The sequence below is a fragment of the Narcine bancroftii genome, chromosome 10, assembly GCF_036971445.1.
Source record: "Narcine bancroftii isolate sNarBan1 chromosome 10, sNarBan1.hap1, whole genome shotgun sequence".
Lineage (NCBI taxonomy): Eukaryota > Metazoa > Chordata > Chondrichthyes > Torpediniformes > Narcinidae > Narcine > Narcine bancroftii.
Window position 1 is genome coordinate 57,848,059 of NC_091478.1, and position 13,775 is coordinate 57,861,833.

The 13,775-nt window shown below is 44.2% G+C and overlaps 1 protein-coding gene across 9 annotated transcripts in view; it reads right to left on the reverse strand.

Moving 5' to 3' along the window:
• Positions 1-13,775, reverse strand: part of mtss1lb (MTSS I-BAR domain containing 2b) — a 229,804-nt gene that overhangs the window by 42,930 nt on the left and 173,099 nt on the right. For 8 of the 9 annotated variants that reach the window (XM_069900991.1, XM_069900994.1, XM_069900993.1 and 5 more), the window contains 2 exons: positions 3,141-3,238; positions 296-506 (listed from right to left, as the gene is read on the reverse strand). In XM_069900991.1, the coding sequence (XP_069757092.1) occupies positions 296-506; positions 3,141-3,238 (309 nt within the window). The remainder of the gene's footprint in view (positions 1-295; positions 507-3,140; positions 3,239-13,775) is intronic. The other variant, XM_069900987.1, reaches the window with a different exon arrangement.

The following is a 13,775-nucleotide window of genomic DNA, read 5'->3' on the forward strand; positions in this document are numbered from 1 at the left end:
AGAACAGATTTTATCCAAAAGCTATCAAGCTCTTGAACCTACCTACACTACCCTAAACCTAAATTATTCTGGGACCACCAAGAGATCTGTCTGCATTATGAAACGCCACTTCTTTTCTTCCACTAACCTTTTGACCAACTGTTCTTTTATAACCTCGTTCTCTGTCTGTGGTAATTTGATTGATACTTCTGTGGATGGCACATTAACATTCCTGTGCAAGTAAGAATGTTGGTGCGTCTGTGCCCTGTACTTGTGAGTATGAATATAAACTCTCATCATTAGAGCATCATCTCACCTGACTGGTTATATCCAAAGGCATAGGTGATGGAGGCTTGGAGTACATGGCGTCCTGGGACATGAAGCCGGAATCGTGCGAGGAGACGCTGGAGAGCCGGATGCCAGAACTGGTGGGCTGAGCCAAACTGCGGTAGCGGTAGTTGGAGCTGGGTGAGTGTGTCTGGGAACCACTTGAGCGTGAAGTGCTGCTGTTTGTGCTGTTAACACTGCTGGGGAAGGGTGCGGAGGGAGGGGAAGGGAAGGAAGGCAATGAAGACAAGGTCAGACTTCCTGCAGATGATGCTACAGGCAAAGCAGGTGGCCAGAGTCAAAGGGGGATGCAAATCCTTCCCATACTCTCTGTCCCATTGAAGCAATGAATCCAACGCATGTAAGGCACGTCGAGAGATTTTTGAGCATTCCAGCACAGAACAGGCCCTTCAACCCATCATGTTGTGCTGACCTCTGTAAACCTACACCACAACCATCTCACCCTTCCTTATCTCACATCCACAACCCTCTACATTTCTTACACCCATGCTCCTACCAGCCTCCACCACCCACCACTTACCTCTGATGTCTTCCCTGAACTTTCCTCCACTCACCTTAAATATGTTTCCTTAGGGATTTGATATTGTCCCCCTGGGAAAAAACATACTGCCTCTCCACCCTATCTAAGACCCACATAATCCTGTATTACACCTCTCAATCTTTGTCACTGCAAAGAGAAAATTCCTAACTCTGTCAAAAGACATGTTCCCCAATGTAGGCAACATCTTGATACATCTCCCCTGCACCCCCTCTAAACCAGGTACATTCAAGATTCTTTTATCATGATGTAATAAAAGAGAAATTTTAATATTACATGAAATTTCCTTTTATCTGCCATGAGGCAGACAAAGAGTCCGGTGCCTCTTGCAGTAAGGGAAAGAAAGGAAGAGAGTCTCTTCAGTGTCTGTGAATGTGCTTCCAGCCTTTCTGTAATGAGGTGACCAGAGGTGAATGCAGTGTGGTCTAACCAGAGTTTTATAGAGCTGCAACATTACCTCACGGCTCTTGAACTCAATCCCTGACTAACGAAGGCCAGCACACTATACGTCTGAATCACCCTATCAATGTGTGGCAACGAGAGATCTATGGACATGGACCCCTGGATCCTTCTGTTCCTCCACACTGTTAAGAATCCTGCTATTAACCATGTACTCCACCTTCGATGCATTGGGGAACCAAGGGTTTACGGGAAATGAACATGTCCATGGCCAGATCAGCTGTGATCTCATTGAACAATGGAGAAACTCTATGGGCCACATGGCTGACTCCTGCTTCTTTATGTTTCTTTAAATTTTCATTTTCTGGGATCTGTCCACCTCAAGTTGCCCTGTAAAGGTTGACTCCTGCAACAGGTTAACAGCGTGCTGGTGATGTCACGGATCTGATAAGGATAGTGGATTTCCTCCCCTAATGGGCTTTATGATAATTCGCCAGTTTGGGAGTCAATTGGTTGCCAATTATGAACTGAATTTAAACTCCATATCTTGAGAAAACTGATAAGAATATAAATTATCATAGGTGTTGATTGTTGTTATTTTATACAGATAAAATTATTATATACTGATAGAAGAGTATCAAATTATGAGAGGCATAGATACGATAGGCTTTTCCCTGGGGTGGAAATGTTAACCCTTTGGAGTCCGGCCATTTTTAACCATTCATAATATATACTCTGGACTGGGACCATGGGTAAACTACAGTACGAATCAGTTAATGGGTGGGTATAAAACCAGTCCTGGAAAACGGACACACAGACTATATGTGCTTATTGGTAGTCTCTGAAAATGGCAACACAGACTCCAAAGGGTTAAATATTACTTTATGGTGAAGTGGGGGTAATGTGCAAAGGAAACGTGTGAGACACATTTTAGAGTGGAGGGTGTCTGCAACGCAGACCACGGGAGGTGGAGGAAGTAGACACGGTAGCCACGTTTAGCCAGGGACCCGGGCAGGCAGGAAAGTGGACCACATGCAGGCCGATGGGATGTTTAAATCGACATCACGGTTGGCATACATACAGCGGCCCAAACGGACTGTTCCTACATGCGAACCGAGGTCTCCGCATTCTAAGTGCAGGGTTTGCTGGGTAAGACCTGAACCAGTGCTCCACCTCCACACCCCACTGGGAGAACAAAAAACTGTATTGGCACCTCTTCCTCCCTCCACTCTTCCCTTCAATCATTATTGACAGCAAGACCAAAGCCACATTCTTTGTACTGCACCTTTAAATTTAAATCCAGGTGCATGTCACAAGATACCTGATACAATGAGGTTTCTTCTGCAAACAGTCTAATGGATTATGTCTCACATTCATACACCAGTGTCAAGCGCACAATTTAGAGTGCAGGATTACAAAGAAAAGGAAGGTCGATTAGGCAGTGTGATTGCACCGTTATGTGGTTAATTCTGGAGACTGAAGGCTGTGGGGAAGATGCTGTGCAGAGGCCCAATATTCACCACCTGTCCCTCATAGGGAAGGAGAAAAGATGGCATTCCACTGCCCAAAAACCCTCAGCATCAACAGAGTCCTGGGTACAGGGAAGGTCTCACCAACTCCTCAGGAACAGTGCATGGAGGTCCTTGACTTTGGCAACAGAGATGAGAGCTAGGAAGCCTCATGATCGAGTTTTGGACACTCTGAAGGGGACCAGCACCCTGGACGATTTACTGACACAGGACGAATGCAAGGAGACAAAATTTGTGTTCACCTCCACATTTCTCATGGCGAAGGCTTACCACAAAACCCCACTGGTCACACACAGGCCTGAGTGGAAGGAGGAGGGATGGCCTTGCCACCTGGCAGTTATACATACCTGCACATGCTGGACTTCCGGGAGCTGGAACTGCTGGGGGAAGATGGTGGGGTCTGGTAGGACCAGCTATAGTCAGAGCCCTTCAGGTCCTTAATCACCTGCAGGAGAAAAAGAGACTGTTCATATTGGATGAGTGAGCATTCAAGGGAAACAGTCCAGGGATTCAACTTGAAATGTTATAGAAAGCCTTGAAAAGATTGGACATGCTATCTTGATCCTGTTGGAGATGCCCCCCCCACCCCCACCCCCACCCCAGTTGGATGTGTTTCCTCCATCCTTGTTGGATATGATCCCCATCTCAGTTAGACATGATCCCTCCATCCCTGTTGGATGTGATCCCTCCATCTCTGTTGGACATAATTCCTCCACCCCTGTTGGACATAATTCCTCCACCCCTGTTGGACATGATCCTTCCATCCGTTAGACGTAATTCCTCTATCCCTGTTGGGACGTGATTCTTCCATTCCTGTTGGACATGATTCCTCTATTCCTATTGTACATGATATTCCATCCCTCTTGGACGTGATTCCTCCATCCCTAATGGACATGATCCCCCATCACTATTGGACGTGATCCCTCCATCCTTATATTACGTGATCTCCCCCCATCACTGTTGGATGTGCTCGGATGCCTGTGTTTCCAGCAGTGCTGTTCTCCCCTTGAACCTCTTTGCCTTTCCATGGTCAGGACATTCCTCATGGCCTCCCACCAACCCACAAATGGTTGGTCTGCAGGCTCTCATGTGTTGTGTTGTAATTCACAGGTACCACTGCTTTCATGTGTGTCTTGTGACAAGACACTAATGAGGCTCTTCATTATGCTAACAGCATTCTCCACTTTGCTCACTCATTCTGTCTAATGAAATGGCAGAGTTTTTGACTAACCAGGATCCCTGTGGTGGGCTCTGCTTGGAGATAATTGATGCTCATGGAAGAACCAAAGCATTCATCTACAAATGGCATCCTACAAAGGACACCTACAAAGTCATACAGCATGTGAACAGGTCATTTGACCCCAGGTCTATGCTGACGTGTGGGCACCCATCCGTATTGTAATGGATCTGTGTTAATATTAATATTAAGGTTAATGTTAAGCTATATTTCATAAAATATGTCTTAGTAAAGTTAGTTATGGGCGGTTACAGGATTACATACACAGGCCATAGCACATTTGCAAAATCACCATGGCACTTAAAAGAAAAAGTGTCAGCTTGGAGACGCAGAGTCTAGGTATCCTGTTGGGCAAGTTAATTTTTATCTGGTCTGTATCTGCTATGCATCTATGTAACCAAAAGATAAGAGTGGTAAAACTGTAGCAGGACATGTGGTATGGACCCCGATAGCCACTGATAAGAGACTGGGGTAAAAGATAAGCGTGGCAAAAGACGGTAAAAACATGTGGTTTGAGATCTGATAAGATAAACAACTAATAGTGGCAAGCTAAAGAAATGACATATAGTTTGAGATAAGGAGAATGACGAACTGTCTGGAATCGACACACAGATAAGGTAGGAGAATAATGGATTGTACAAACAAGGTTAGAATTGGAGCTCTGTATGTCCAGCAGAGAGTTAGGGATTTATTCTCTGTCTCAGCCTTTACTTATAAATAAAGATTTTACTTCTTGAAAAATTCTCCATGTTGCCTGGCTCGTTAATGGACATTGAAGAGATGGTGCAGGGGGCAAGGGATAAGATTTCTGGATCATTGGGATCTCTTCTGGGGAAGGTCGGACCTATACAAAAGGGACGGACTCCACTTGAACTGGAGGGGGACCAATGTGCTGGCAAGCAGATTTGTTAGAGCTGTGGGGGAAGGTTTAAACTAGTTTGGCAGGGGGGGTGGGGAACAGAGTGTGAGAGTAGTGTCAAGGGAGCATGGCCACCTAGATAGGAATAATAACGATAACAAAGGTAGGATGGAGATTATGGTAAAAGGTAGAAAAGAGAATATATGTGAGGGTCATTCTCTGAAATGCATATATTTTAATGCAAGAAGCATAGTGAACAAGGTAGATGAGCTTAGAGCATGGACAGATACTTGGGGTCATGATATTGTGGCAATTAGTGAGACCTGGCTACAGGAGGGGCAGGACTGGCAACTTAATATTCCAGGATACATTTGTTTTAGATGTGATAGATCAGGGGATAAAAAAGGGGGAGGAGTTGCTCTGCTTGTTAAGGAGGACATTACTGCCGTGAGGTGGCAGGATGGTCTGGCGGGATCGTCCAGTGAGGCTGTTTGGGTGGAATTGAGGGGTGAAGGAGGCATGAGGGTATTAATAGGGGTGTATTAAAGACCACCAAATGGGCCAAGAAAATTAGAGGAACAAATTTGTAGGAAGATAACGCATATGTTTGAGAATCATAAGATAGTGATCATGGGAGATTTTAACTTCCCTCACATTGATTGGGATACCCATACAGTTAGAGGGCTGGATGGGCTAGAGTTCGTTAAATGTGTTCAAGATTGTTTTCTAAATCAATTAGTAGAACAACTGACTCGGGATGGTGTAATACTAGATCTACTGTTAGGGAACGAGCTAGGTCAGGTAGTGGACATTATTGTTGGAGAACAAATTGGGTCTAACGATCATAACTCTGTTAGTTTTAGGGTAGGCATGGTTTTCGAGGAATATTGGAAATTTGGTTAGGAGAAAAAGGGAGGTGTACAAGAGATATAAAGAGCAGGGAACTGAGAATTTGAAGGAGGACTACAAGGAGTGTAGAAGGAATCTTAAGAAAGAAATTAGAAAGGCCAAAAAAAGGCACGAAGAGGCTTTGGCAGACAGACTAAATATAATTCCAAAGGGTTTCTATAGGTACATTAAAAGTAAAAGATTAGTGAGGGATAAAATTGGACCCCTTGTAGATAGCGAGGGTAGGCTGAGTGAGAAGTCAGAGGAAATGGGGGAAATTTTGAATGATTTCTTTGCCTCGGTATTCACTAGGGAAAAAAATATTGAACCAGATGAAGTAAAGAAAAATAGTGGGGAGGTCATGAAGCATATAAAGATAACTGAGGAGGTAGTGATGGCCGTGTTGAAAAAGATAAAGGTGGATAAATCTCCGGGACCGAACAAAATATTCCCAAGGACACTCAGGGAGGCTTGTGGACAGATAATGGGGCCAATAACAGAGATATTTAGGATGTCACTGGCCACGGGGGTAGTGCCAAAGGATTGGAGGGTGGCGCATGTGGTTCTGCTGTTTAAGAAAGGGTCCAAATGTAAACCTGGGAATTATAGGCCGTGAGTCTGACGTCTGTGGTGGGCAAGTTGATGGAAAGTGTTCTGAGGGATGGTATTTACAAATATTTGGAGGTACAGGGATTGCTAGGGAGTAATCAGCATGGTTTTGTCAGGGGTAGATCATGCTTGACAAACCTGATTGAGTTTTTCGAGGGGGTTACAATAAAGGTTGATGAAGGGAAAGCTGTGGATATTGTCTATTTAGACTTTAGTAAAGCTTTTGACAAAGTTCCCCACAGGAGGTTAGGAAAAAAGGTGGAGGCATTAGGTATAAATAAGGAGGTAGTGAAATGGATTCAGCAATGGTTGGATGGGAGGTGTCAGAGAGTAGTGGTAGAAAATTGTTTGTCCAATTGGAGGCCGGTGGACTAGTGGAGTTCCTCAGGGATCGGTCCTGGGTCCACTATTGTTTGTTATATATATTAACGATCTGGAAGTAGGGGTGGAGAATTGGATAAGCAAGTTTGCGGATGATACAAAGATTGGTGGTGTTGTGGACAGTGAAGAAGATTACCGTAGATTAAAAGGTGATTTAGGAAGCCTGGAGGTGTGGGCTGAGAAATGGCTGATGGAATTTAATACAGATAAGTGTGAGGTGTTACATTTTGGAAAGGCAAATCTAAAAAGGTCATATGCATTATATGGTAGGCTATTGAGAAGTGCAGAGCAACAAAGGGATTTAGGAGTGATGGTAAATAGTACCCTCAAGGCTGATACTCAGGTAGATGGTGTGGTGAAGAACGCATTTGGAATGTTGGCATTCATAAATCAGAGTATTGAATTCAAGAGTAGGGAGGTTATGATGAAATTGTACAAGGCATTGGTGAGGCCAAATTTGGAGTACTGTGTACAGTTTTGGTCACCAAATTATAGGAAAGATATAAACAAAATAGAGAGAGTGCAGAGAAGGTTCACGAGAATGTTGACAGGATTTCAAGGTTTGAGTTACAGGGAAAGGTTGTGCAGACTAGGGCTTTTTTCTCTGGAGCGTAAAAGATTGAGGGGGGACGATAGAGGTGTTTAAGATTTTAAAAGGGACAGAGTAAACGTGGATAGGCTTTTTCAATTAAGAGTGGGGGAGATTCAAACTAGAGGGCGCGGTTTAAGATTGAAAAGGGAAAATTATAAGGGGAACATGAGGGGAAATTTCTTTACACAAAGAGTGGTAGGGATGTGGAATGAGCTTCCGGCAAACGTGGTCGAGACGGGATCATTGGTTACATTTAAGGATAGACTGGAAAGTTATATGGAGAGGAGAGGACTGGAGGGGTATGGACCGGGTGCTGGTCAGTGGGACTAGGAGGGTGGGAATTTGTTACGGCATGGACTTGCAGGCCCGAACTGGCCTGTTCTGTGCTGTAAGTGGTTATATGGTTATATGGAAACATCATGACAAATTTGGCCCTCTGAGCAGGATTGGAAAGAGACTCATCAGAAACATTATACATTTTTTTGTTACAGCTAAGGCTATCATAATAAATCTTTTTTGCGCTTCATCTAGTTTGAGGCCTAATTCTTTAGTTCTTGTATTACTTAGAAGAAAGATCTCTGGATTTTTTGGAATGTTGCTTTTTGTGATTTTATTTAATACCTGATTTCGATCTTCCCAAAACTTTTCCACTTTCTCACATGTCCAAATTGCATGTACTGTTGTTCCTGTTTCCTTCTTGCAGCGAAAACATCTGTCTGATACTGTTGGGTCCCATTTATTTAACTTTTGGGGTGTGATATATAGCCTGTGTAACCAATTATATTGTATCACTTTAGGAGAAATATTAGAGGTGGCTTTTTCACTCAATGAGTGGTGGCAGAATGGAATGAACTTCCAATAGTTGTGGCAGGGTCCTTTCTGTCATTTAAGAGTTGGATGTGTACATGGAGGTGAGGGGGTTGGAGGGTAATTGGCGGTGAGCGGGAGGTTTGAGCTAGTGGAGTTGTTCTAGTGAACCGGTATGAACTCGAAAGGCCGATGTGGCCTGTTTCCGCGCCGTAAATGGTTATATGGTTAAAAGAGGCAACTGGTCAAGGATGCTTTCCAGCCCCTTGTGGACCCTCTCGGGACCAACAGATAGGTAAGTGGTTTTCGCTTTTAATTCGGACTATAATCTGTTGGGAAAGGGAGGTCACTGGGGACACAGAAGTGCCAAATGACAGTCGAAGAGTCTCTCTGATCCAAAGAACCTGGTGACAAAACTAACCCAAAAGTAGGCGCAGAGAATTGGTCATGAAAACTGCGCAGGGTGAGTAATAATAGCGGAAGTGTGATTAAGAGAGAAATTCCACATGGTGTTGGTAAGCCCTCATGGATACTGCCCTAAGTGAGTAGAGTTCTGAACGGACAAGGCATCCTACGGATACTGCCTTAAGTGAGTAGGAGACTGCAGAGGCAGGAGACATTCTGCAGATACAGCCCTAAGTGAGTAGGGGTTTGCATGGGCAGAACATGTAAGTTAGATAAAATTTGGATCAATTGGATAATTTAAAACCACAAAGTATTAGGGAAAAAGTAGAAGTAGCATAATATAGCAATAGTGACTACAAGAGTAGACAGGACGGAAACAGAAATTGCAGCTGGACTGAGTGATGATGTGTGCTGAACAAAAAGGTGAAATGAATAAAGCAACTGCAGCTGAAATATTAGGTAAAAAATTCCCAGTATCTAAAAATAATATTAAAAGAATATCAGAAAAGTGGGAAAAAGAACAAAAAAACTGTTAACCCTCTGGCCAAGGGAAGGTACTTTTGACATAAATGTGTGATGAGATGGAGGCGTTAATTAAAAATCACAAAGCCAGACACAAATCAGAGACACAACATAAAAGAGAGATAGAGATGGAAATATTAAAGCTCTATACTGCATCGGACTTGTCAGCCACAAACGAGCCTGCAGCTGACGTGGACTTTTACCCCCTCCATAAATCTTCGTCCGCGAAGCCAAGCCAAAGATAGGGCAGAGGGAGAAAGAAAGGCTGAGAGAAGCAAAACAGGCAGTTTCAATGGTTAAGGAAGAAGGAGGTAGAATTGGAAAAATTACATGAGAAAACCAGGCAGAAACACCTAGCCTATACTCCAGATTAGAAAATCTTGTAAACCCCCCTCCCTATCCAGAGTTAAAGCAGTGCCCAGTGGTGAAAGGTATGGAAGAAATAGAGGGAGAATTTGCAACCTATAACAACATAGAATAAATAAGTGAATACAGAGAAAGGAGAAGACAGAAAGAGAGAGAGAGAGAGAGAGAGAGAGAGAGAGAGAGAGAGAGAGAGAGAGAGAGAGAGAGAGAGAGTGTTACAGGAAGAAAGATAGAAGGAAGATTGCAGGAGCTAAGAATGAGAAGGGGCTACGAAAAATACCCGCAGCATGAAAATGAGAGAGAGCGACATGTAGGGAGGAGTGGGCAAAGCTTCAGAACAGTTGATTCTTGGCATATAGGCAGAGAAAAAGGACTAACCAGAGAGTCAATTGACGCGAGGTTGTAGTAAGGTGGGCAGGAGGTTACAAAAAGAATCACAAGAAACACAGGAGGCAGAAAAAAAACCATACTACCATTGTTAGTAATGAGAGCAGGACAGACACAGTATGTTCCCTGGAAGGGCTGAAGAATAGGTTACCCAGCATACATGAAGGGGCAGGAAAGTGAATAAGGGCTGTGGTAGATTTAAAGGCACTGCTGGTGAAGGTGGTGGGAACCTCCAAACTAAGAGAAATAATGGAGTTGACTGGCATACAGAATGTGGCGGACAATCCAATGACTGAAGGTGCTGGCTTTGATCCTCAAAGTGTTAAGAAGGGACCCAATGGGAGACGCTGAGAATCCAGCGGCATATCTGGAAAACCAACTGAAAAGGTGGAGGCTTGAAATGGAACAGGAGGTGGAAGGTAACAGTTAATGATCACTATATTCCGAACTGCTGCTGTGGATGCAATGCCCTCTCCAGTCAAATCTAGACTAGAGGAGGTGGCAGGACTAACATTTGTATCTCACCCACAGTTCAGAGATTATCTAGTTCATGCGGTTGAAAAATACCTAAGAGACAAAAAGAAACTAGCAGAACAGCAGGAAGAGGTGCAAAGAAAGCAGGCACAAATGCAGCTGGAAGAGCTCAAAAAGAAGGAGCGTGAAAAAGGCAAAAAGATGCCGCCTGTAACAACAGACTTGGTGTGACCACTGAAATGAGTGATATGCCAGAAGGTAACGAGACCTACAGCAGAGCCAGACAGGGGCCAGAGAATCCCAAGCCAGTGATTAATGTCTTTGGAGGAGCGTTTCCTCAAATGCCCCATCAGGAATCGTTTAAGGCTAAACAATAGCCCAGACAGAATTGGAGCCTCCAAGGAGGAGGATGGCAGAGAGGCGATGGGCAGAAGGGAGCAGGGAAAAGGCAGGAGGATAGAGAAAGTGAAAGGTTGTACTGGGGTTGTAACCAGCAGGGACGTGTTAAAAGAAACTGCCCACACAATCCATGGCCCACTCCATTTCCACGCGAATCCAGGGGAGAGAACAGTACTTTAACCCACCACCAGCACCAGCAGGTCCAGCCAGACTGGTGAACCTCTATGCAGGGTACTAGGGGTGCCCATAGAACCTGGATGAGGAAGGACATTATCCAATGATAACACGGGAGGCGGAAGAAGAACCCATGGTTCAGGTTAATTTACTGGGGCAGTTAACACCAAATAATGATAGGCACTGGAGCCACATATACTTGTGTACAATCACAGTCCACTCCCACCTTCCCATGTCAGGAAAATTTGTTAACACTGTAGGGTTCTTGGGGAAAACACAGTTAACACAATACACAGCCCCAGTACGTCTGGAAATGGCCAATAAGGAAATAGTACTGCCAATATTAGTGTCTAAAGGAATGCCAGTCAACCTGTTGGGCAGAGATGCCCTGTTAAAACTAGAATGTACCAGAAAGGGATTGAACATGGAAGGAATGAGTGCTCAGTTAATGATGCAGGATGTTAGAAAGGCCAATGTGTTTTGGATAGGAGCAGTGTGATCAAGACCCTATAACCCTTTTGGAGAAACTAGCATATGGAGGCTACGAGATGTCCAGAAAAAAGCTGCAATTTTGTGAGCAACAGATGGAATACCTGGGCAGACTGACATCGAAAGGAGCAAAGGTCATAGCACGAGACCAGATTGAGGCGATAACAAAGGCTCCTAAACCCCAGAGAGTAGGGCAGATGATGAAATTTCAGGGAATGACAAAATACAGTTCAGACTGGAATGGAGAATATGCTGAAATTGTGATCTCATTAAGAAAAATAATGAAGGAAGCAGGAAACACAAACCTGAGGAATATCTTGCAGTGGAATGAGGAGGCAGAGATAGCTTTTAATACCATTAAGCAGGAATTGCAGTCAGCCCCAGCTCTGGCCCTGCCCTATTACAAGAAGGTTTCTCACCTGTATGTGTTCAGCAGGCAGGAGGGCTATGCTGCTGCGGTACTAATGCAGGAGACAGGAGTAGGAAAGGCAAAACAGCCAATAGCATACTATAGTACAAGGTTGGTTGAGGTAGCCCAGGGATACCTACCCTGTTACCAGGGATTGGCTGCATTACACTATGCATATAAGAAGGCATCATCTAGGACTTTGGGCTATCCTGTCATCTTCTACACACACCATAAGGTAACAGAACTTTTGGAAAGGGGAAAGTTTGTGTTAACTCCAGCTAGAATAATGGCATTCTAAATGTTACTGACCACAAATTATGTCCCGCTTGGTCATGAGGGAGAATCCCATGATTATGTTATAGTCCCCAGGACTATGACATTTGCTAAATTAAGAGCAGATTTGCAGTCTGAACCATTGGAGGATGCGGACAAGAGGTCTTGTTTATGGATGGCTCTAGTTATAGGGAGCATAAGGGAAATCATGTAGGTACAACAGGATCAGTCAGTCTTTAGGGTAATCAGAATGGAAGCTTGCCCACAACCTTCTTCAGCCCAGTTGGCAGAAATTAAGGCTTTAACAGCAGCATGTGAAATGATGGAAGGCGAAAAGTTGCTGTTTATACAGATTCCGCATATGCTCATGGAGTGTGTCATTTGTTTGGGGCAGTTTCAAGAAATCCAATGGAGAATATTTTCAGGAGATTTCAGATTTAATAAAAGCATTAACAAAGCCCAGAACCCTAGCTATTGTTAAATGTCAGACACCTAAGAAAGGAAATGATGTAATAACAAAGGTAAATCAGGCTGCGGATGAAGCAGCCAAAAAGGCCTCTGGGAGTGATTCAGGTGTTATTGCACCTCAGGTGAGCCTGGATCCAGAACCCACACAGGAGGATGAAATTGAAATGCAAGGTAAGGCGACTTTAGCAGAGCAGACAATGTGGAGACAGGGGTGCTAAGCAGAACTCGGAAAGTTTGAAGCTTTGTGGGTAGCTCCCACCCCTTTGTTGACTGTACTCATTTCAGAAGCCCATGGACTAGATCATTGCGGAAGTGGGGAAGGGACGAAAGAGGAGAAACAGGAGGATTCAACTAGTGATACCTCCCCGCAAGGATTCAGTCCAGTAGTAAGTGAGGGTTTTGGAGCCACTGGAAGCAGCGGGGATGAATCTGTGGGAAATTTTCTCCTGCTCGTGTGGGCGAGGGCGGTTTGGGCATAACCAGCGACACTGAAGAAACACCTGCTCACCCATGTGCGGATCTAGAAACCATCAATTTGGCAGATTTGGCCTGGTAATACACCACAAAAATTGACATATAAAATTAGGAAAGTGAGGAGTGTAGAATCTAACTTCTCATCATGGTCACAAGTATAAAATAACCCCTGGTATCAATGGGCAAATTACACAGCAGCAACAATGGTCAGGAAGAGCTGTTATCTCTGCTCCAAGGCAGAGCCAGTACGGTATGTAGTACCCATGCCCTATAATACGTCCATCTATTCTCAGTGGACACTAAATCATGAAGAACAACATGCTAAACTATGAGAAGCACGAGTTACGACAAATGTGGAGGTGAAGCACCCTATTGCCCTCAATGGTGTATGCTAACCCAAGCATCTTCACAATATAGTAAGGGCCAAATTGATACACTGAGCAAGAAATGCAGCTATAGTAGGCCTTGGGCCACTAATAAAGGAAGCCAGACATTCTCGAGTTAAGGTACAGAGACACTTGAATTATGAATGTTATATACGGATTAGCACTGGTCCCTTAGTTGGTCACTTTGAAGGAAATTGTATAAACACATGGAGAAGTCAGGAGGTAGAGCCAGGGATGGGGTGCCTATCAGCCTGAAGAAATCCAGGCACATGCTGGAAGTGTGGTGCCAAAGGGGGATAAAGATCAACACTTCCTTTTGACTGGCAAGGTACTTGCACACACATGTGATGATAATACAGGACATCGTGGTATCCCCAATGATA